This window comes from Tamandua tetradactyla, chromosome 1 (assembly GCF_023851605.1).
Source record: "Tamandua tetradactyla isolate mTamTet1 chromosome 1, mTamTet1.pri, whole genome shotgun sequence".
Classification (NCBI taxonomy): Eukaryota; Metazoa; Chordata; class Mammalia; order Pilosa; family Myrmecophagidae; genus Tamandua; species Tamandua tetradactyla.
This window is the reverse complement of record NC_135327.1, coordinates 84,262,827-84,286,018: the sequence shown is the minus strand read 5'-3', so window position 1 is coordinate 84,286,018 and position 23,192 is coordinate 84,262,827. Positions and strand designations below refer to the sequence as shown.

Below are 23,192 nucleotides of genomic sequence, written 5' to 3'. Positions count from 1 at the left end.
AACTTATTCTCCTGGCTTCCTGTTTCGTGAAGCTCCCCGGGAGGCATTTTCCTTCTTCATCTCCAAAGGTTGCTGGTTGGTGGACTCTGCTTCTTGTGGCTACATCGTGCTCTGCTCTCTCAAAATCTCTTATTCTCCAAAAAGTTTCCTCTTTTAGAGGACTCCAGAAACTTATCAAGACCCACCCAAATGGGTGGAGACATGTCATCACCTAATCCAGCTTAACAACCACTCTTGATTAAATCACATCTCCAGGGAGATGATCTGATTACAGTTTCAAACATACGGTGTTGAATAGGGATTTTTCTTCCTTTCTGAAATGGGATTTAGATTAACATATGGCTTTTGTAGGGGACACGAATCCTTTCAAACCAACACAATAAGGCACAGCAAACTTGACATACATATTGACAAAATACCGGACCGTATTTATGAAGCATAACAATATAAAAAGCATGGTGTTTTCTTTGGGATATACAGAATATATAGGATAATCTCAAATTTGCCTAATCCTACATACATGTATTTCATCTCTCCTTTAGCCCTGTCTGTTTATGTCTTTACTCCTCTACTAGACAATTATTATGAAGAGTATTATGGATTGAATTTCGTGCAAATGGTATAAGCACAGTGCCATAGCACTTTTTTCTTTTAATTAAAAATTTTTTTGTTGTTCTTTATTTAATCAAGGTGACATAAAAATTTGAAAGTAAATAGAGGAGTTAACATGATTTTTAAAAGACAATTTTTTTTAAGGGAGGCGACATTGTCTAAAACAATAAGGAAGAAGGTGGTCAACATGCCTATCAATAAGTATATTGGTTTGCTAAGATGTAGAATCTTTGTCATTTATGCAGATTACTCAGATGGTTAAAAGCCTTTTGTAGTTTCTCACTAAGAGCAAACAAATAATCCAAGAGAACATTGTCATTTTAACAGAATGAAAATCAAATTCTTGTTTTGCATGAAGATACATCTGATAAGGAAACTATTAAAAATCTTGTAAAACTAAAATTTTAGCCAACCTTAACCACAACCAATAAAATTCACTTCCAACACGTAGAACTTCTTTTTAAAAGGTAGCTTAGAATTCAGTGTAAGACAACAGAGAGAGCTGATTTCCTATGGATACCACGTGGATGGCTGCAGGCACGCTGATCTAGAAGCAGTGACTGTTGAGGCTTGTGGTATGGCGACTGAGCATCAGTGTAGAGAGCAGTGTTTACTCCTCATGAAGGCATTCAGTGAGTGCCCCTCCCCACCCCACCATTGCATCTGGAGCTCGAGTTCACAACTAATCTACCCACTTCTTTCAATTCGACCTCCCTTCTCCAGTTCCTCAGCTCCACCCAGCTCTTTCAGGCTGCTTGGAAACATCTTAACGGCAGCGTTCTGCGCCTTCCCTGCACTTGCAGTGGGTTTTCTGCACTCTGCATGGCTGTATCTGAAATCTGGTCATTTGTATACAAGAGAAATACAGCAGCCCCTCATTATTCCCCCATTCAGTTCCCTCCCCCTCACCACACACACACACACACACACACACACACACACACACACACTTTTTGCAACAGTCATTTTTTACCGCATGACCAAGGGGCTGGTTGTTGTGCTCTGCAATGACTAGGGCAGCCTAAAGCTCCAAGTTCTTGAGCTGGGAGTATCTCTAAAGCTGAGCTGTGAGAGCAGCCAAGGTTGAAGTGGAAAGGTCAAGTTGGATAAGGCAAAAAGGAAATATGAAATGGTCATTGAAACCAGAGAGGCCAGAGAAGGGTCTTGAAAATGAGAACACCCACAACCAAGGGTCCAGTGGCGGGAATCTATTGGAAGGAAAGGACATTTTTCACCATGGTTGGATTTTGTGGCTTACCTGTTCAGTTCTGTGTTTAATGAATAGAAATGAAATGGTTGGTGAACATCTGTACTGAATTATGCATAATATAGAGAGATAGATAGCCACCATTGTGACCATCCATACCACAATAAGATGGAACAACAATTGATTTAGGAGGTACTTATTCTTCTTTAGGAAAGGAAGTAGAACCCGAATAAACTCTCTAATCTGACATAGATTTTCCGAAACCATCGGCACCACTCCTGCCTCTACAACAAAGCTGTACTACTTGTTACTTGTTTTCCTGAGTGGTTCTATTACAGTATCGCCTGGATTCAGTGTTTGTAATTTGCTATCTTTGCTTTATGAACAAATGCCATCTAGTCCTTGATAACATTTAATGATGACAGAAAGGGAAGGAATGTTTACTGAGAGCTTAATACACAGCATATATTTCAAATACCTTATCTGGTAGCAGTCCCAAATAAACCTACAGAAGCAGGTTTTATTATTAGTATTTGAAACATATAAAGCACGGGGGTTAAGTTATTGCCCATATCACATAGCTAGCAAGTATCGCAACCAGACTTTCATAGCCAGTGTCCTGCCTTTTCAAGACACTGGGCAGCCATTTCCTTTTTCATAGTTATCTGTCAATATCCAATATCATGATAATTTAAATATTCATGTCCTTTCTTCCTAATGACTTTTAGCACCTTGAGGGGAGGTAGCATGGCCAAGCTACTTGGTAATTACTTCTTTTTGCACAGCGTCTAGGTCAGGAATGCATTACTACCAGTTGATGATAATTTTTGAACACTTCATACAAAATAGTGTGATGTTATTATGTTTTATACGATGTAATGCTACGTTTTATGTCATGTTATGCACAACAGCATTTTTTGAACTTGACTTCTTTTTCAAAGTTTATGTGCACGGTTTGCAATGGAAACTTCGCCTATCAACCCGTTCTATGGAAGTGATTCTCTGGAAGCTGCTGAAAGGGAAATACAGTATTTCTTTCCTCCTCAAAACACTTTAGCAGTGATAAAACCTCATGTACCTAATGAATATAAAGGTAAGTATTTAAAAATAAAAGTCAATGCATATATTTTTCTCCATTTTTTTTGTGAAAATATTCAAATGATAGAAAATTTGAAAAAATAATACAATGAACACTTATATCCCTCCATCTAGAGTCAAGAATTGTTGACTTTCACCATGTTTGTTTTCTCTCTCTCTTTTTTCTCCCTCACTCATCTTTCTCTCTGTCTTTCTCTTAATCAGAAGTGTGTATTGTATTTTGTTCAAGTCCTTTTTAGAGTTGATGGAGATAGTCATATGTTTTTTCCTCCATAGATATATTAATATAGAAAATTGTACTATGGCTTTTTAAATATTGAGTCCTCTTTCCATTCCTGTATAAATTCCACTTGTGATATTTTATTTATTTTTTAATTAATTTCTATTTACACTTTATAACCTCCTAGCAAAAATTCCCCTTTCTCCCCATCTCCATCCTTTTATGCTCTAATTCACTTGCTATCTCTGCAAATTTGCTGTTTCTCAGTATCTCAAATAGTTTTCCTTTTGTGCCTTTCTTATTTTACAAAGTATAGTATTTTCAAAGTTCATCCATGCTAGAGCCTGTCTCGCAACTTCATTCCTTCTTATGGCTGAATATATTCCCTTGTGTCTGTATACCACATTTTGTTTATCCATTCGTTTGCTGATTCTACATTTGGCTGCTATGAATAATGCTGCTTTAAACATTCATGTGTAAGTAAATGAGGCCTTTTTCTACTTACTTTGGGTATATATCTAAGAGTAGAATGGCTGGGTCATAAGATAATTCTACATTTAAATTTTTGAGGCCACGCTATATTGTTTCTACAGCGACTGCCACATTTTATATATTTCCACTGACAATGCACTACAGTTCTACTTTCTCCACATCCTCTGGAATGCATATTATTTCCATTTTTAAAATAATAGCCATACTTGTGAGCATGAAGGGGTGTCCCTTTGTGGTTTTGATTTGCCTGAATCTTTTCATGTGCTTATTGTCCCTTTGTGTACCCTCTTTGGAAAAATGTCTGTTTAAATTTTTTGCCTATTTTTAAATTGGGTTATGTGACTTTTCATTGTGATTTGTAAAAATTCTTTATATATTCTGAATGTTAAGCCCTTGTCAGAGTATGGTTTTTAATTATTTTTTCCCACTCTGTAGGTTGGCTTTTCACTTTCTTGGTAACATCCATTGATGAACATGTTTTTAATTTTGATGAAATCCAATGTATCTATTATTTCTCTTTAGCTCAAGCATTTGGTGTTGTATCTAAAAATCCATTGCTGAAGTCTTGCCCCCTATGTTATGAATTTTGTGGTTTTAACTCTTATATTTAGGATCTTGAGCTATTTTGAGTTAATTTTGTGTGTATGATTTGAGGTAGGGGTTCAACTTCATCTTTTTTTTTTTTTTTTTTGCAGGTAATACCCAATTTTCTCAAAACCATTTGTTGAAAAGGCTATTCTTTTCCCATTCTGTGAACTTGGCATCCTTGGGCAAAAATCAATTGGCTAGAGATGTCAGGGCTTACTTCTAAATTCTCAATTCTATTCCTTTGGCCCATGTCTGTCCTAGTGCTAATTACACACTGCTTTGATTACTGTAACTTTGTAATGAGTTTCAAAATCAGGAAGTGTGAGTCTTCCAGCTTTTTTCTCCTTTTTCAAGATGGTTTTGACTATCTGGGTTCCCTTACCTTTCCATATAAATTTGATGATGGGCTTTCCCATTTCTGTAAAGAAGGCTATTGGAAATTTGATTGGGATTTCATTGAATCTGTATATTTCTTTGGGTAGGACTGATATCTTAACAATATTTAATATTCCAATCCGTAAGCACAGAATGCCCTTTTACTTATTTAAGTCTTCTTTAATTTCTTTCAGCAATGTTTTATGTATTTCCATATGGTTAAATTTATGCTTAGATATTTGATTCTTAAAGAACAGTTTTCTTGATTTCCTCTTCAGTTTGTTCATTAGTATGGCATAGAAACACCACTGACTTCTGCATGTTGATTTTGTACTCTGTCCCTTTGTTGAATTTATTAGCTCTAGTAGCTTGGTTGTGGACTTTTTGTGATTTTCAATATATAGGATCATGTCATCTGCAAATAGAAAACTTTTGGTTCTTCCTCTCTAGTTTAGATGTCTTGTGTTTCCTTTTCTTCCCTAATTGGCCTAGCTAGAACTTCCAGGACAATGCTGAATATCAGTGTGAGATTAGGCATGCTTGTCTCGTTCCTGATGTTAGGGGTAAAGCTTTCAATATTTCACCATGGGTTTGATTTTCACCATTGAGTGGGTTTTTTGTAAATGCCCTTCTTCATACTGAGGCAGTTTCTATCTATTTCAACTTTTCTGAGAGCTTTTTTTTATCAATAAATAAAAAAGAAAGAAGGTCAACGAAAAAAAGTTTCACTGGTTCTTTACTTCCCATTGGATCCTGATGGGAGCCCTGAAGACTTGCTGCCCACTTGGCCGAAACTGAGACCAGCAGCCAAGCTGGTCCCTTAGGTCTACCCTAGACCAACCTCGATCTCCAACCTAACGCTTAAAGGACGAGATTTCTTTACCCTTCCTAGCCCCACCCCAGCCACTCCTTCTATCTGTGCTGTGTTTCTGCAGCTGCTGCCATTTCCACAACATCAGGTCAGAGGATTGATTGTAGGCTGGTTGCTGGTTTGGGCTTGCATTCACTTACAAAAGGTAAAATCGCAGCAGCCTCTCTTCACCTGGCTTTCCTGTGGCTATTTGAAACATCCTATCTGGTTCCAGGGTTGTCATCTAATTAATTCCAATCTCTGTCCAACTCTTTATTTTTCTGGTGGAGGAAGTGATCTGTAAAACTTTGCCATTGTGCATCTGTGCCTATGACCCATTTTTAAAATGCTGTTGGTTAGAATTCTCACCTGCCATGCAGGAGACCTGGGTTTGATTCCTGGCCAATGCACTTCCCCAAACAAACAAGCAAGCAGAAAAAATTCAACAAATGGTGCTGCAATAGGGGATAATCACATGGAAAAAGAATTAAATGTAACCCCGACCATACAGCATACCAAAAAAAAATGCTGTTAGATTTTATTTGCTTACATTTAATTTGGAATTTTTTTGTATAGATACTTAAAAGTGATTTCTGGCCTGTACTTTTCAGTTTTTGTGCAATTTTTATTATGTTTAGATATCAGTGTAAAATCTTTAGTAAAAAAAATGTGAACATCTTTTTCAGTGCTCTGGGAGAGTTGAGGTAGCATTAGGTTTGGTACTTGAAGGTTTGGTAGAATTTTCCTGTGGAAACATCTGGACCTGTTGCTTTCTGCATGTGATAATTCTTTGACCACTTTCTCTGTTTCTTCTATGGAAATTGATCTATTTAAACTTTCTCTCTCCACTAAAGTTACCTTTATTAAGTTATATTTTCTTAGGAAATTATCCATTTCATCTACCTAGAGTTCACAAAATAATCTCCTTTTTATCATGTATAATTTTCTCTATTTTAGTGATTATTTCTACCTTCCTAATTCTTATTTTGTTGTCTTTCAAACAAGAATTTTATTTATTTATGCATCCTACTGTTTTCCTGCTTTTTTAACTCATTACTTTCTGATTTTATTATTTCCTTCCTTCTATTTAGTTTTGTTTCATATTCTTCTCCTAGCTTTTTAAGTTGGAAATTTAATTTGTGTATTTTCTCTTTCATTTTTATTGGTATAAAGTTTTAAGGTTATAAATTTTCCTCTGATCACTGCTTTAATTGTATCCCACCAATTCTAATGCATAATGTTTTCATCATCACTATGTTTTTAAAATTCTACAGTTTTGATTTGTATTTCCCCTTGGCCTCAGAATTATTTAATAAATAAATTTATTTTTAGAAAGAGATTTTTTTTTAATATCCAAGTTATAAAGAGCCTAGTTTATCATGACTATCTTATTTTAGGGCCCGATTATTATAGAAAGTTGTTTGCATTATTTTTTCTTTAATGAAATTATTAATGAAATTAATTTCTAATGCTTTAATGAAATTATCATAATGTATTATTGTACATTAAGATATTATATTGTTTATATCTTAATGTATATAAAGTTTCAATATATATATATTCAGAGGATCTATCTTGCTGTTTGTTTTGTTCATGTCTTTTATGTCCTTACTTTATTTTTTGCCAGCTTGATCTCACTGGGTCAGTGAGTGTTTCTTACCTCTATTTGTAGTATGTCCTATAATTTTTATTTATAAAGGTGGCATCTGTGTTATTTGATAGTTTTATTATAGCTAATTATATTATGGTTTTATATTATAAAATAGTCATATTCATAAGTATAAATTATTCATGGTTAACTTTTGGACTTTAGCATTATATAAGTTCCTTTGTCATCTCCTTTAATGCTTTAGGACATGAATGCTATGTTGTCTGATATCAAGGGCACACCCACCCCTGCTTTCTTATTTCCATTTGATTGGTTCTTTTTTGCCCATTTATTTTTTCTTATGACCTTGTTTTAGATATCTCCTGTGTATAAAATAAAACTGAGTTTTTATGTATGACTCTCTCTGAAAATATTTTTAACAGGTGAGATAAACTCATTTACAGTTATTGAAATAACATGTTTGTCTCAACTCTGTCTTATTATTTTATGGTATTAAGTGGGTGGTGTTTCCTATTTTTTCTGTGTTTGAGAAGTTTTTTTGTTCTCATAATTACTGCTATAGAAACACCTGGCTCCTCTTTCCTTACTTGAGCTTCTATTTGTTTCTTCTCCTTTAAATAACATCATTTAGCTCTCTTCTATTACCTTAGTGACAATTAGTGAGCTTAATCCACTTTCTCTTTTTTCTCTGTGTTCTCCCAATTTTTAAAGTTGTGTTAAATCTACTTTGTTAGAGCATATAATAATTATATGTGTGGTAGATAGAAAACCCTTGCCTTACATTTTTTTTTCCTTGAGTTTCTTGACACTGTAGCTCTATTTTTGGTTCCTTTGCTGCTATTGAGAAGTCTGCTTCCATGCTGACCTTCTCTCCTTTGCAAATGACCTAGTATTTTCTTCTTGCAGACACAGGATATTTTTTCCTTCCCTCCAAAGTCTGGTAGTTTTACTAACATACATCTCACAGTTAAGCATTCATGGGCTCATTTTTCCCGTTCATTCATTTCAATGCCTGGATTCATATCTTCCTTTATTTCATGAAGGCTTTCTTGGGTTATAGTTTTAAATATTAGTTCTGTTCCATTTCTCTGCTTTATTTCCTTAGAAACTTCACTGGCAATAACAAGGATTCTCTGGAAGCTTATGATGGCTTGAATTAGCTTACTCATTTCTCAGTATACAATGTTCGCTTCTTTTGGTATGAGGAAGTCCAGTTTCTGTAATAAATATTATATATACGTATTCTATGAATAACTGTATGTACATGTATAGTACATGTGTGCATACACACACGTATGCACACACACGAACTTGTCTTTGCCTAACTTATATCCATCACTTTCCACTATCACCAAGTTCCTTTTATTTGGTTTTCCACCTCTTGACTATTTTTATTTCTGTTCTCAAGTTCTTTCAGCATATTTTAAGTCATATCTATCTTCTATTGGGCATCTTATAATTTAGTTTTTATTATATGTGATAATTTTACTTTTTTCTTTAATTTGTTTTTGAGTGCATTCAGTTCTTATTTCACATCTAGTTCTTGTTTGACCATTTCCACCTTTGTGTTCGGAGTTCTAATACAGGATGTTTTCTAGTTCCAACAGCTTTAATTAATGATATTTAATTTGTATTGGAGCATTGTGTTACAGTTTTCTTCTGCTTTGCCATTTCTTTTCTTTTCTTTCTTTCTTTTTTTTTTTTATTTGAGGGTGGACTGTACTGGTTTGTTAAAGCTGCCAGGAATGGAATATACCAGATATGGAATGACTTTTATAAAAGGAATTTATTAAGTTGCAAATTTACAGTTCTCAGGCCATAAAAATGATACAAACTAAGGTATCCAGAGAAAGATACCTTGACTCAAGAAGGATCGATGATGTTCAGGCTTTCTCTGTCACCTGGGAAGGCACATGGCAGTGTGTGCTAGCTTTCTCTTCTGGTTTCTTGTTTCAAATGGTTTCCACAGGGGCATTTTCTGTCTGCATCTCCAAACGTCTCTGTGCCAGGTCTGAAGCTCTTTCCCAAACGGTTCCCTCTTAAAGGGCTCCAGTAAGCAACCCCACCCTGAATAGGTAGAGATGCATCTCCATGGAAACGACCTAATCAGAAGGTCCCACCCACAATTGGGTGGGTCAACTTAATCAGAAAGACCCCATGGGGGGTGGGGGCTGCAAGAGTATTTCAGTGATAGAATTCTCGCCTGCCCTGTGGGAGACCCAGGTTCAATTCCCAGTCCATGCACTTCCCAAAAACCAAACAGACAAAAACCAACCAAACAAACAAAATTCAACAAATGGTGCTGAAGTAATGGGATACTCACATGGAAAAATAATGAAATGTGACCCTGCCATACAGTATACAGAAAAAAAAAAAGATCCCATTTCAGCAATATTGAATCAGAATTAAAGGACATGGATTTTCTGGGGTTTACACAGTTTCAAACCAGCACATGGACTAATTTTAGTTTTAATTTGTTATGTTTTGTTTTTCTAGCAGTTTAATATGGATTTAGGATGACTTGCTATGTTTATTTTATTTTAAATTGCACTGGATTTTCTTGTCACTTTACTTAATAGATGATTCAATGAAAATGTATGAGATTTTGGGTTGACTTGATTAGTTTCTTAGTTTAGAATGTTCTCTTTGTTTCTTGTAATGAAGTACAATTTCTTTAATAAATAGGACCTTGGCAGTGGGGGTGGGTGGATCTGTATCCTATTTTGCGATGTCCTCTGTTTATCTAGGACATTAACATCCTTGCATCCTTTTAGTTCATCCCCAGGCACCCCATGGGACTTTTATTTTCCAGCTGCTTCCTTTTCCAGAGGAATAGTACATCCCCAGACTGTCATTTCTTCTGCATGCTTCCAAAGCCCCATCCTCTTGATTCCCTACCACTTGTGCTCTGATCCATTGAATCTCAGACTTGTTCTCAATGTTTCCCTACTCAGAGTGGGCCTCTGTTTATAGAGTTGTACTCTATCTGATGTTGTCTGCGCTGTCACTGATAGGACCCCGTTCTGCTCTCCTTTCTTTTGCTTAATCCTTTTTTGATGCTCTGCTTTTGCATGGACTCTAGAACTGTCCTCTGCTAGTTTCAAGTATTTATTTATCTCAGCTCATATGTAAATCAAAGCTTTTATTACTGTTTCCTGCTTATGCTATAGATGTGGATTATGGGTGGTTTTATTTAATTTCCATATTGATATGAATAGTAGTTGGAAGATATGAGACAGATGCAGATGTAAGTAGCTACCAACCCTTCTTCAAATGTACACATTTTAAAAAGTGAATTAAGCTTCTGCTATATGTAAATCCTTTATCATTTAAAATAATTTACTAATATTAGTCATCTTAACTCAACCAACTTTGTATGCTTGATGCTTATGGCAAAATATCTTTTCCCTTAAAATAATGAATAAATGAAAATGGATTTGAATTAGGCTTTCTCCAATATCAAGTTCTATCTATCGAACTTTGTAAAAATTTCTGAGACTATCACAAAATCGTCCTTCCCCAGTGTTATTATTTTCCTTTAAGTCACTCTACTGCCTTCCCGGTGTGGTGATTTGAAACATATTTTTAAAGCTAATCCATTCCTATGAATGAGAACCTATTGTAAATTGTTTCCTTGAGGTTACTTCAGTTAAGATGTGGCCCAGAGTGGGTTTTAACCCTTTTACTGGAGTCTCTATAAATGGAATGAATGCAAAGAGGGAGAGAGAGAGCCACAGAAGCTAGAGACTGAAAGCAATGAAACCTGGAAGAGAGAGGAAAGACAAGCAGCAGACTCCATAAACCTTAACATATGACAGAGGAGTCCAAGATGGCTGGGCAGCTCGTCTTCAGGAAAAAGACATCACCTTGATGATGTCTTGTTTGGGACATTGTCATGGCCTCAAAACTAAGCTTGTAAACTAATAAATTCCCATTGCTAAAAGCCGATCCTTTTTATGTATATGCTTTGAGCAACTTAGCAGGCTCGAACAGATTTTGGTACCAGGAGAATAGGGTGCTGCTATTGCAAATACCAAAATGTTAAAAAGGTTTTGTAAATGGGTAGTGAGCAAAGGCAGCAAGAATTGTGAGGTGCTTGATAGAAAAGGCCTAGATTGCTTTGAAGAGGCTGTGGGTAGAAATATAGTCACTAAAGGTACTTCCAGTGAGACCTTGGACAGAAACGATAAATATGTGACTGCAAACTGGAAGAAAGGTGACCCCTGTTTTAAAGTGGCAGAGAATTTGGCAAAATTGAGTCCTGATGCCAGATGGACAGCAGAATTTGAAAGTGGCCAGCTTGGATATTTAGCTGAGGAGATTTCCAAATTAAAGTGGAAAGTGCATCCCGGCTTCTCCTTGCAGCTTATAGTGAAATGCGAGAGGAAAGTGATAAGCTGATAATTGAACTCCTGGGCCACAAAGAATCTGGAAATTGATGGTCTGGAAAACTCTGAGCTTCCAGAAAGTGAGTCATGAGAGACTAGGGCTCCACACGAGGGTTTAACTGGTGTGGATCTAGTCAACCATTTCAGTGCAACTTAGTATTGGAAATGCAATTATCCAGAAAGGCCTCATGGAAAGTCCTATTGTCTGATTGTAGTGGCCACTGTGTATTACATGTGAAACTGACAATTTTTTCCTAAGATCTGTATGAATGGAACCACTGCCAGCCTGGACTACAAGAGACAGAAAAGGGACATATTGAAGGAAAAGTGACTTCAAAGGCAGAAACATGGAAGCTGAAGCAAAGCTTCATCTTCTCAAAAGCCTAGGGAGTGAGTCCACCCATGTGTGTGAAAAGGGTGCATTGCCCTGGCAGTTGAAGAGGGCAGGCCTTCCACCCAGTTGTCCAGAAGCAATGTTAACAGCCCAGTGTTCTCAAATGCATAGGGATGCAGAGAATTTGGCTGCCACCAAAATGTTTGACGAGAGAGGAGCCTAGAGTCCAGCTGTCACCGAAATGCTTGAAGACGTTGGAGCCTTCACCCCAGAGTTTGGGGAGAGCATGGGTGCTGCATAAACATTTGCAAAATGTGGGGCTGCTGCTCCATCAGGCTCGGAGGAGATGTAGCAGTTCCCTAAATGACTCTCCGACCTTGAAATCTAATGGTGAATGCTTTGCTGGGTTTTGTAGCTGATTGGTATGCAAGATCTATCTTTTCCTGCTAGTTTCTCCCTCTGGAAATGGGAATGTTTATCGTATGGCTATCCCCTCATTGTATATTGGAAGCAATCAATTTGTTCTCTGAATTTCACAGGTCCACCGCCAAGGGCAATGGTGCCCTTGAAAAGATCACACCTATAACTGATTTTGATGCAGTTTTGTAATTAGCTTTATTACTGAAATGACAAGGATTTTGGAATATTGTGATGGAATGAATACAGTCTGCATATGGAAAAAACATGTCTTTTTGGGGACCAGAGGTTGGAATGCGGTGGTTTGAGCTGTATGTACTAAGAAAAACATTTTCTTAAAGCTAATCCAGTCCTGTGAGTTAAATCTGTCATAATACATTTTCACTAGGTTACTTCAGTTAAGGCATGGCCCAGAGTGGACCTTAATCCTAAGGCTTTCTATATTAGTCTTCGAATGGTCATCCTGCCTCCAGTTTACTTCTACTGTCACATCCACCCCATACTAATTCATATTTCATACTGCAAAGAAAATTGCCTTTCTAGAGTATAAGTTCAAGTATGTTAAGCATTCTGTAAATGTTCCTTTTTACCCTCATGGTAAAGTTCAAATTTCTTACAACAAGGTATAGCCCTAAGTGCCAGTTTGAAGGATGATGTGCCCGAGAAAAGCCATGTTTTAATCCTCATATATCTTGTAGTGGCAGCCATTTCTTTTCATTCAGTACTGTAGGTTGGAAACTTGATTAGATTATCTTCATGGAGATATGACTCACCCAATTGTGGATATTAACCTTTGATTAGAGGGGCATGTAAGTCCACCCATTCCAGGTGGGTCTTGATTAGTTTACTGGAATCCTTTAAAAGAGGAAGCATTTTGGAGAAAGCTACAGAACGACAGGAGAGCCACGAGAACCACAGAGCCCATGCAGCCAGAGACCTTTGGAGATGAAGTAAAGTACCCCTGGGGGAGCTTCATGAAACAGGAAACCTGGTGAGAAAACTAGCAGACATCGCCAGGTTTGCCACATGCCTTTCCAGTTGAGAGAGAAACCCTGGACTTTATCAGCCTTTCCTGAGTAAAGGTAACCTCTTGTTGGTGCCTTTATTTGAACATTTGTATAGCCTTATTTTAATTGGGACATTTTCATGGCCTTAAAACTGTGAACTTAGAACTTAATAAATTCCCCCTTTTGAAAGCCATTCCATTTCTGGTATATTGCATTCTGGCAACTAACAAACTAGAACACCCTTGTTTAAATTTCTTCTTTGTTAAAGCACATACCATGCAGTGGGTTAGCCTAAACAATGGTAATTCACTGGCTCATGATTTTGAGGCTAGGAGAAGTCTAAAATCAAAGCATCATCAAGATGATGCTTTCTTCCCTAAGACTGGCATTCTGGGGCTGGCTATCGGTGATCCTTGGTCCTGGGCACCTCTGTCACATGAAAATGCACATGGTGTTATCTTCTGGCCTCTCCCTTCTCTCCCAGGTTCCACTGACATTCAACTTCTTGCAGCTTTTTCTCTACCTGTCTGAATTTCATTCTGCTTAAATAAAAGACGCGAGTAATAGGATTAAGAACCATCCTGATTGTGGTGGGCCATGCCTTAACAGAAGTAACCTCATCAAAAAGTCCTACTTACAATGGGTTCCCCTTGCCCCCAAGCAATGGATTACATTTAGGACATGTTTTTCTGGGTTATATAGCACCAAACCAACACAGCATTTTGTTTTTTTTGTATGTTGTCTACTCAGGGTCACATTTCATTCTTTTTTCCATGTGAGTATTCTGTTATTGTAGCACCATTTGTTGAATTTTTGTTTGTTTGTTTTTTCTTTCTTTCTTTGATTACTTGTTTGTTTTTAGGACATGCATGGGCCAGAAATCGAACCCGGGACTCCCACATGGCAGGCAAGAATTCTACCACTGAACTACCACCCAGCATTTTTTAATCCTTTTTCCTTTCTCTATCCCCTTTGCCAACTTCACCTCCAATAGGTTTCTACCCTTGTCACTTTGTTTCTCACCTCTGGACTTGGCGTGTGTTGCTCATTCTGTTTGGAGTTCCTTTCCTTTCTTGTGGGCTGGGCTACAACACTTTATTTTTCCACACTGATTACAAAGATCAGCTTCTTTGAGAAGTCAACCCTGATCTCCTTGGAGAGAGTTTGTAGTTTCCTCTTCTGTGTTTCAAAGAAACATGTTCATTACTCTCTAAAATAGTGATCCAAGTTGGCCACTCACCACACAATATATATCTGGAGGAAGGATTTATACTCTAATCTCCTTGGTTTCTCCAGTTCCTAGTTCTCCAACCACTGTTTAAGCATGTTCATGATCTTTCTGATGGGCAGGATTGGATACAGTGATAATCACAAGTTACATGGGAAGTCACATTTCAGAAGAGAGATAGAAATTAATCAAGTAATTGCAATACAGTAGTGGCAAGTGTTAAAATGAACTCTGAGGTCCACAATATTAAAGATATTTAGTAGACCTCTAGTCCCATTGGTGACTACCTATCTTCAGCATGGTTTCAGAACTTCTATGGGCAAAGTGTCAAATAAGGTACCTTTTTATAGATTATGAGTGCCTTTCCCATTCTAGTGTTCCATGCATGTGTTTCTGTCAGCATACTTTCCTAATTTTTAAATTTATCATATTTTTTCATGTAACTCTTGATCAATATGAAATTTATTTGGACATAATTAAATGAGATCATATAACTCATTTTGCAATTAAAAATATTTCTGTTCTCTCATTGAATAATTTACCCTTCCCATTGATTGATTAATTCATCCTTTCCCCATTATCTGATATGCCTTCTATTCAAATAATGAACAAGAGTATATATCAAGGCCATCTTCTTGATTTCTCTTCTAGTTAATATATCTAAATGCTTCATTGCATCAATACCTTCTATTTTAAATATCATAGTGTCATAATATATATTAATAACTAGCAATATTTTATTGACTGTTCTGGACCACTTTTCATGGCCAGCTTTCTGTATTTTCTATTGTATTGGAACCAGCCTTTATTCTAGATTCACTTTTTACTTTGGCCTTCTTTCTGGAGAACCTTGAGCTATCCAGGCGAGGTCAGTCAGTTACCACTTCCCTTATAAAGGAAGAAGTCCAGCTTCCTTCACACTTTCTTTGCATTATGCCTGTAGCTTCCAGCCCAAACACTTTACATTGCCTTTGATCTAGAGCCCAGAATGGCCTGTTTAACCAGAAATCTCCCAGTCTCTACCTTGGTTCATCTTGTTTCCAGAAGGTGGCCTTCAAAATTCAGGTGTCAGTGAGGTTCTAACAAGATTTTCTTTATTTAATTCCCTAATGGTGCCCCCCTTATCCAAGAAGAAGAGTTAATGTTTCCTCTCTCTTTTAATCCATATCTAGCAAAAATTTCTTACATTCCAAGGCTAGGCATGAGGGCTTCCGCATCTTTTATAGTCTAATAGATGCTTCAGAAGCTTCTGGAAGGGCTGGTCTCAAGAGAGGACATCTTCATTAGTAAAGGTTTTTGAATGTTCATCAACTACTTTTTACTTTAAATTTGCTTTTTTTTTTCAACCACATTGTGCAGTTAAAGCTATTGTTTTCTGTAGTTATTCCAGTCTACTTGAATATAGAACAAAAGTGAGTTAATCTAGAAGATGATTAATTATCTATTTTCCGCCAGAGGAGATCTTGAAGAGTATTGATGAAGCTGGTTTTCAAGTAACACAGATGAAGGAAATACTCCTAAGTCAAGAAATAGCAGAAAAAATTTATAAAAATCTGAAAGGAAAAGACTTTTATAAAGATGTATTGAAAATGATATCTGGGTAAGTTTCTGATACATAGTGCTTTGTATTATAAGTAATAAATGTTCACTGTAGAAAGTGAAAAATGTTTAAAATAATTAAAACAGTCCTTTATAATACCCATGAAAAGACACACTGTAAACATTTAGGACATTTAGAGTTCATTTCTTTTCTGTCTTATGTTCTCTCTCTCGCTCTTTCTGTCTCTCTCTCTGTTTCTTTAGGTCTTCATATGACATATGGAGGCTGTGTGGATTTAAATTTCTGCTTTGCTAACATACTCTGTGCCTCATTTTCCTTATCGATAAGATAGGGACAATAGTACTACCTACTTCATAGTTTTTTTGTGATGGATAAATACATAATTTTTACACTGAGTGCCTAGTACATAATAAGCACTAAGTAAATGTTAGATGTTGTTATTCACATCTCTTTTCCTTTAAAATGTACAGACACCTTGCCAAATTCTTTATGTATATGTAATATATATGTACAGTTATGTAAATATTAGTAAACATGGCTTTCTGGAAATTTCCTCTTCCACGTTGTGAATGTGTGTTCCTGGTCACATGTACCTTTATAACCACTGCATGTGAATTAAAGGCTAATGTTTATTAAGTGCTTACTAATTGCAGGCTTAATGCTGGACTCCATACATTTTATCTCATTTAATACTCACGAGCATTCCATAAAGCAGTTTTTATTGTAATTGCTGCGTTGGTTATGAGGGAACATAGGCAGAAAGGCTGAATTTGTTCCAGGGTCATGAAGCTGTATTTAGCTGGCTCCAGGGAGTCTGTGCTCTTAACTGCTTCTTCCAGAACTGCCTTTTTATATAGTTTACAGTTATTTAAATATTCTTCCTAATTTACTTTGAGTTTGCTTTTAATTTTTTTTGCTATTTTATATATGTAGTAGTATCCTCACTATAAGACATCTTCATGTTCCCTTCTCAGTCCCCAGCTATTTCTCAGTGAGTCTAGAAAGGCAAAATTTATGACATTCAAACACAAGATTGCATGGAACTGAAAAAGAAATAATTCCTTAAACTCTTTGAATATACATAGTAATTATACACAAATAATAAACAGAAAGCTAGAAACTTTCAGAAATTGCTCCATGACTGCTTAGAAAACTTAACTTTCTTACCTGTTGCAGGTTGCATTCCCCAGGAACAGAGTTTAGTGTGCAAGATATTTATTTAAGATGCCTATGGGGGCTGGGGCAAAGAAGCAAGATGAAAAGAGGGAGGAGTCAAGATGCAATGCAGGCCCAACAGCTGTCTCTGCTGACCAGAGCTAGGTTGGCCCTTCAGAGCTGCCCTGTGTTGGGAAGAGATGAACAGACCCCACCACCACCCTCACACAGATCATTTGTAGGGTATCTGGAAATGGGCATGACCTTTAGCAAGGTTGGCTCTCAACAAACAGAGGCAATGCTGGAAGGGGCTCATAGCTGAAGGGCAGATTGGGCAATAAGTCCTTCATTGAAGGGAGATCTGGGTGGGGCATCACATAGTCCATAACAATGTCTATATTTTTGCACCTCCAAAGTAGCAGAAATATTAAGATTCCATTGGAAAATGTTCCCTAGAATTAAACTATAACACCTTGCTAGCACAACAACCTGCTAGAAAAGGGAGAAATGAAAAACAAAACAAAAAGTACAAAATAGCACAGCCAAAAGCAAAGAATAAAGAAACTTCTAGACAATGCTATATATAGCCATGTATGTGGTCTTTGCTGTTGTAAATAGCCCAAACCTTATAGAAGCTCCCTTTGCTTGCAGGGGCCCATCTGTGGTCATGGTCCTGACCAAGTGGAATGCTGTTATAGAATGGAGGAGATTAATGGGCCCAACAGATCCAGAGGAAGCAAGACTACTGTCCCCAAACTCCCTCCGAGCCCGTTTTGGAAAAAATATTTTGAACAATGCTGTCCACGGAGCATCAAATATCTATCAAGCAGAGGATATCATTGAGAAATTATTTGGAGAGCCTGATCCTGAGAATCCTGAGGAAAACTCAAGTATGGCACATCCTTAATTATTATTTTTCTTCCCTTTGCTGGTTCTAGTAACTGGCCCGAGGACAAAGCTGGTTTGGAAAGAATAGAACTTTTCCTATATTCCTGGATCAAAATTTATTTCCTGCCAGATACACTGTGCTGTCCCATAGCAGCCTTGTAGCCTCAAAGCTGGTCCTCTAGGGGCCAGGCACCTGGAGACTCCAGTGACATGTAGCCAAGCTGAAATAGCTACATCTAGGTCCCAGAAATAGAGACAGTGGGACAAGGAGGCACTCCTGGGTTTGCAAGCCTTGGTCTGAAGCTGTCTGTGTCATCTTCCATAATAATATAAGAAATCATAGAGTGAAAGACAAATCATTGCTTTGTCTTTGGCAAATAGGTACTTATTGAATAGTAGTAGCAATTCTCAAATATGTGATCATTGAGTCTGCTGTGTCACCCCAAATTTTTCTGTCCTGAGCAGTGGGGTCGATGAAGTATAAGGTGGATGATTTTCACATCAATCCTTTTTTATTTTCATAACCAGAAGTATAGATAGAACAGGCCCACAACTGTAGACCCATGTGACTCTGGCTGCTGATCTGAATATGACTGTGCAGCCTTTTCACGCGTACAGCATTGTCCTTACCCAAAGAAGAAGCCCAGTTGAGAATCAGTGTCCAGATATATTGAGAAAGCAGTGTGAAGTGGAGGCATCCCTCTACACCCAGAATGATTCCTAAGGGGGAGAAGAGAGTGTATTGTTATTGTAGTATTGTTATAGTAGATACACTTTCTCTGGGTACAGGAACACTACATCAGAATATTAGATGTATTGAATAAGAATAAACTCTGGCATAGTATGGTTCATTCCAAATATTTGACCCAATTTTAGACCAAGACATGGTGGCACAATCCATGGGCATTCAAATATTTATTGTCTGTCTGTTTAAACTGTGGGTTCTTACTTGGTTAATCCAAAAATGTTGAATGATGGTTATTACCTTCAGGGAAATGCAAATTTAATGGGGCAACAAGACTCACAAACACAGGATGATCAGAAGCTACCATAAAACAGCATACTATTTAAGCATGTCAGTGATGACTGGTCGAGATGGGGGCCAGGGGGCCAGTGGAGCTGCTTTGAAGTTATAGCTTTTGTTACCCATGTGGTGTGGAATCCTTTGAGGAAGCTTTCTGATTATAAAAAGGACGTTGAATCCATGAATAATTTGGAACTGAATTGACAGGTACATGTCTCAAGGGTAGGAGCGGGAGAAGGTTAGGAATGAGATGGTAAGCTTTTCAAAATCACATGTAAGGAAGCTGGAAAAAGAATTTAGAGTTGGAACAGTTTCTAAACAGTTTTCGCATAAAACTCTTAAGGTGGTATTTGCCCTACTTTGAAACTCTAGAGTTTCAAGAGATTTTGCTGACTGCTGTTTTACTGTGTCTACTATGCCATGTCTTGTCATTCTTAGAGCTGGGAGTGAATATGTTCCAGATATTCAAGAACTGTTTGATCAGTTCTTTCTATATGCTGATCCTTCCTATACACTGTTCTGGGACTGCGTATATATAGTCTCTGTCCTAAAAGAGATCATGGTTCTAAGAGCAAGAGATTGAAAATTAACATAAATCCTAGATGAGATGCAAACTGTCCAGGTAGGAACTGTTCAATAATCCAAAGATGAAAGCAGCATGAACTATTGTAGAAACAGTGAGCTTAGTGATAAGTGGAATGGCCAGAGAACTGTGAGAAGGCTGCATCCATAGACCTTATTGAGGGAAGAGATAAAGACAACTTCTAGCTTCCTGGTGAGGAACTGAGAAAATGGTCAGACCATCTCCAGAGAAGCAGATTAGAAGGAACTGGCATAAGTCTGTTTTGGTCATGTTACGTAGAGGACGTCTGGGTTGAGAACAAGATCAGGGAGGTTCCATCAAGAAAGAACAAAAATCGCTCTGACCGTGTTCTCCAAAACCCCTCCCCACATAACTCGTTAGTCCAGTCCTATGAAACATACATCAAATTCTGACACCAAAAACCCTAAATAAAAGCAAACCTTTTTTTAAAGATTCTTGAAGAGATAGCAAATAAAGGACTACTTTTATTTGAAGAGAAGGGACCATTTTCCAAACTCTGTGACTACACCACATGTCAGGAATTTGTGTACAAGATTATAATATGAAAGCTCATCATTGCTTTAAAATTAACCTATAGCATTCTATTTTCTTCTCTCAAGTGTATCCTTTTTTTTCTTAGATCTCTGAGAAGATAATGCATAAAATTCACATCCACATATAATTATGTGGCACAGCTCCTGAAAGGAATGATGAGAGAGACATTCTTTGGAAGAAAACTCAATGGCATCGAAAGCTAGAAACTCACCTCACCTCCGGGTGAAAAACAAACGGTTCTGCAAAGCAACAATAAAAACAGAATTCCCAAACAATTCCTATGTGTCTGTTTTTATATATCTTCCAGAAGAGATTTAAGATGCTTTACATAAATACACAAAACAAGATGAAATAAAATAAGTGGGCAATAACATGGAATATGGAGAAGGGAGTAGGATAGATCAAATGCAACCACAAGCAGAATTTCATAGAAAAAGCATTCTGTACCTCTTGCAAACTAAGGCCTATAAATGATAGTAATATCTTAATCTTCTCTCATCAAAAAACATAAGTTTAACATCAATACTAGGAGTCAATAGTAGTGGGGAGAAGGAGTATGGGATGTTCTGAATTTTCTTTTATATTTTTATTTTATTATTAATACTTTTTGAAGTAATGAAAATGTTCTAAAATTGATTGTGGTGATGATTGCACAACTAGGTGATGATACTGGCAACCATTGATGGTATCTTTGGATAAGTTGTGTGGTGTGTGAATCTATCTCAATAAAAGTGCTTCAAAAAAAAGCATACTGAGGGTCTGAATGTATATTCAGAAGTTTACCAAAAATTTGACTCTGAACCTTCCAGCAGAATACTCTGAAGAGATGACATCTCAATTTAAATTTTGTGCCATCTAACCTCAGGACAATGCATGTCGTGTAGTTCTCTGATGATAAGATAATGTAAATTTTTCTGGGAGTAGGGATGATAATAAGCCAGACTTTCCATTGCTTTTCTACCACTGTCAAGATGTCATCTGAATCATATTTACTGCAGCAATAAACTCTTGTGCTTATAGCCAGGACTATATGCAATTCCCAGCATGTTAGCTATGCAATCTTTCTTTTTTTCTTCCACTTTAACATTTTGAAATGCAAGTGAGCTGGAATGATGCTGTTAAATGTTTAACTTTCTTTTTTTTAAGAATGATGATCTTTCATTTCTCATTTTTATACTCTAATATTAGTAAAATTAAGATACACAGTTGCATCATTTAGTATTATTAGTAATACATTTATCACTTCAAAATTCTTGAGTTGCAACACTATTTGAGAAACACGCCTATGGACGGTCCTCTGTATTGCAAAACTGTACCAAATCTAGTTAGGTGTGAGTTATCACTAAGGGTACTTCTCAATTTCTTTCAGAATGCATTTTAATAAAAATTTAGTGTAAGTTGATTATTGGCTTTCTTTGGATTGTGCGGAGAAGTAAATATCATAAAAATCTTCACATGCTTCACCCTCTCTGCCTCCCCAGCTCCTTAAATGAAAACTGTTATCTGCTCCTTCACTCGGCTTGATCACATTTGGATATTCCTAATGTGACTGTGTAAAATAGCTCACGATTATTGCCTTGAGAATTGTCCAGAACTTTAAGTGCTTTAAAAAAAAAAAAAGAACGAAAAATCAAAACGAAACAAAAGCCTCTAAAAGTGAAACTGCATTTCACCAGTAGATGGCAGACATCACTCAGTTGTGTGCGTGTGTGTGTGTGTGTGTGTGTGTGTGTGAGAGAGAGAGAGAGAGAGAGAGACAGAGAGAGAGAGATCTGTATAAAAATTTCATACACAAGACACGAGAAAGACCATTTCTTTCGGGTTGCAGGATTGGCTTTTAGGTAAGTATCTAAAACCTGATAATCAATGTCCAGATAGACATATTGATTAAACCTTAATTCGTATTGGTGTTGGTCTTGAGACTGAATTTAGTGAGTTGAAGGCGGCAGCAAGAGGCAGGCGTGTGAGGATCCGGTTACCAGCAGCAGTGCCGGGAAGTATCTTGTAGGCTCTATGGGGAAAAGTTTAGAGAAGACTAGCAGGTTGTCAGGGCCTAGCTCAATGGATCGGGCTCCAAGAGCTTGAATCTCACCCAGGGTTTAGGCAGAAAACACATGCTACAGCCCACTGTGGCTATGGCAGGTGAAGACTGCAAAGTCACTGGGCACACAGCTCTGCTCTGGCCTGAGAATTATCAGTAAGATGAGATGCCACATAATGGTGGGATGAGAGTCCAAACACAGGGGTTGGCTCAGAAAGTAGGCAAGAGTAGGCCTGTGAGGGAGGGTATCACCCCAACAACAGATAGAGCCGGGGGTGTATTCTGTGCCTTCATGAAGCTGCCTGGACAAAACAGACCCATTCCTGTTGCTAGCTCAGCTCCCTTCCGAGCAGAGATGGAGAATTCCTGGCAGGAGCCTAATGCTCTCCAGCATCCCTTCTTCCTAGTTCCTGTTCCCTGTGATCCACTGCAGAAAATGAACAGATGTCCTAAAATATGATATACTGTATTTTGTGACCCTCTGCCTGGATTCTCTTGTGGCACTTACTGCTCACTGGAATGGTCCCCAGTACTGACAGTTGCATGAGCTGTCTGAACTTGCTCACCCCTTGGACGCTGCATTGGATGACCTCCAACCCCGTTTTTCAGTGCTTTCAATAAAGAGAATTGATTCAGCAAATATTCATGTGATTTTCAACTGCTGAAATATCTCAGTGACATGATATATGCATGAACCTACTAGAATACAAATGTTAACAGATTTTCAAAATCCATCAGTTTGACTCAAGAATCTTAGATTCAAGTATCAGATTTCCCTCAATACTGGGATGGAATTTTATTCACAAAACCATCATTTGTTCAACCTCAGCTCCTTACACCTCATTATATTCTTCAATTTCTTCCAGTTTTGTGAAATTCGGGAAATACTCTCTAGTTATGAATCATCTCTGTTGGCTAAATTTAATTGCTAATACAGTATGCTCTTTTCCCTTTTGAAAG

At 37.3% G+C, this 23,192-nt stretch overlaps 1 protein-coding gene across 7 annotated transcripts in view; it reads left to right on the top strand.

Annotated features, from left to right (window-relative positions):
* The window catches only part of NME8 (NME/NM23 family member 8), an 80,687-nt gene extending 60,221 nt beyond the window's left edge, over positions 1–20,466 (top strand). For all 7 annotated transcript variants that reach the window (XM_077119613.1, XM_077119592.1, XM_077119574.1 and 4 more), the window contains 4 exons: positions 2,761–2,912; positions 15,881–16,025; positions 17,793–18,031; positions 20,277–20,466. In XM_077119613.1, the coding sequence (XP_076975728.1) occupies positions 2,761–2,912; positions 15,881–16,025; positions 17,793–18,031; positions 20,277–20,284 (544 nt within the window). In that variant the 3' untranslated portion in view covers positions 20,285–20,466. The remainder of the gene's footprint in view (positions 1–2,760; positions 2,913–15,880; positions 16,026–17,792; positions 18,032–20,276) is intronic.
* The last annotated feature ends 2,726 nt before the right edge of the window (positions 20,467–23,192 follow it).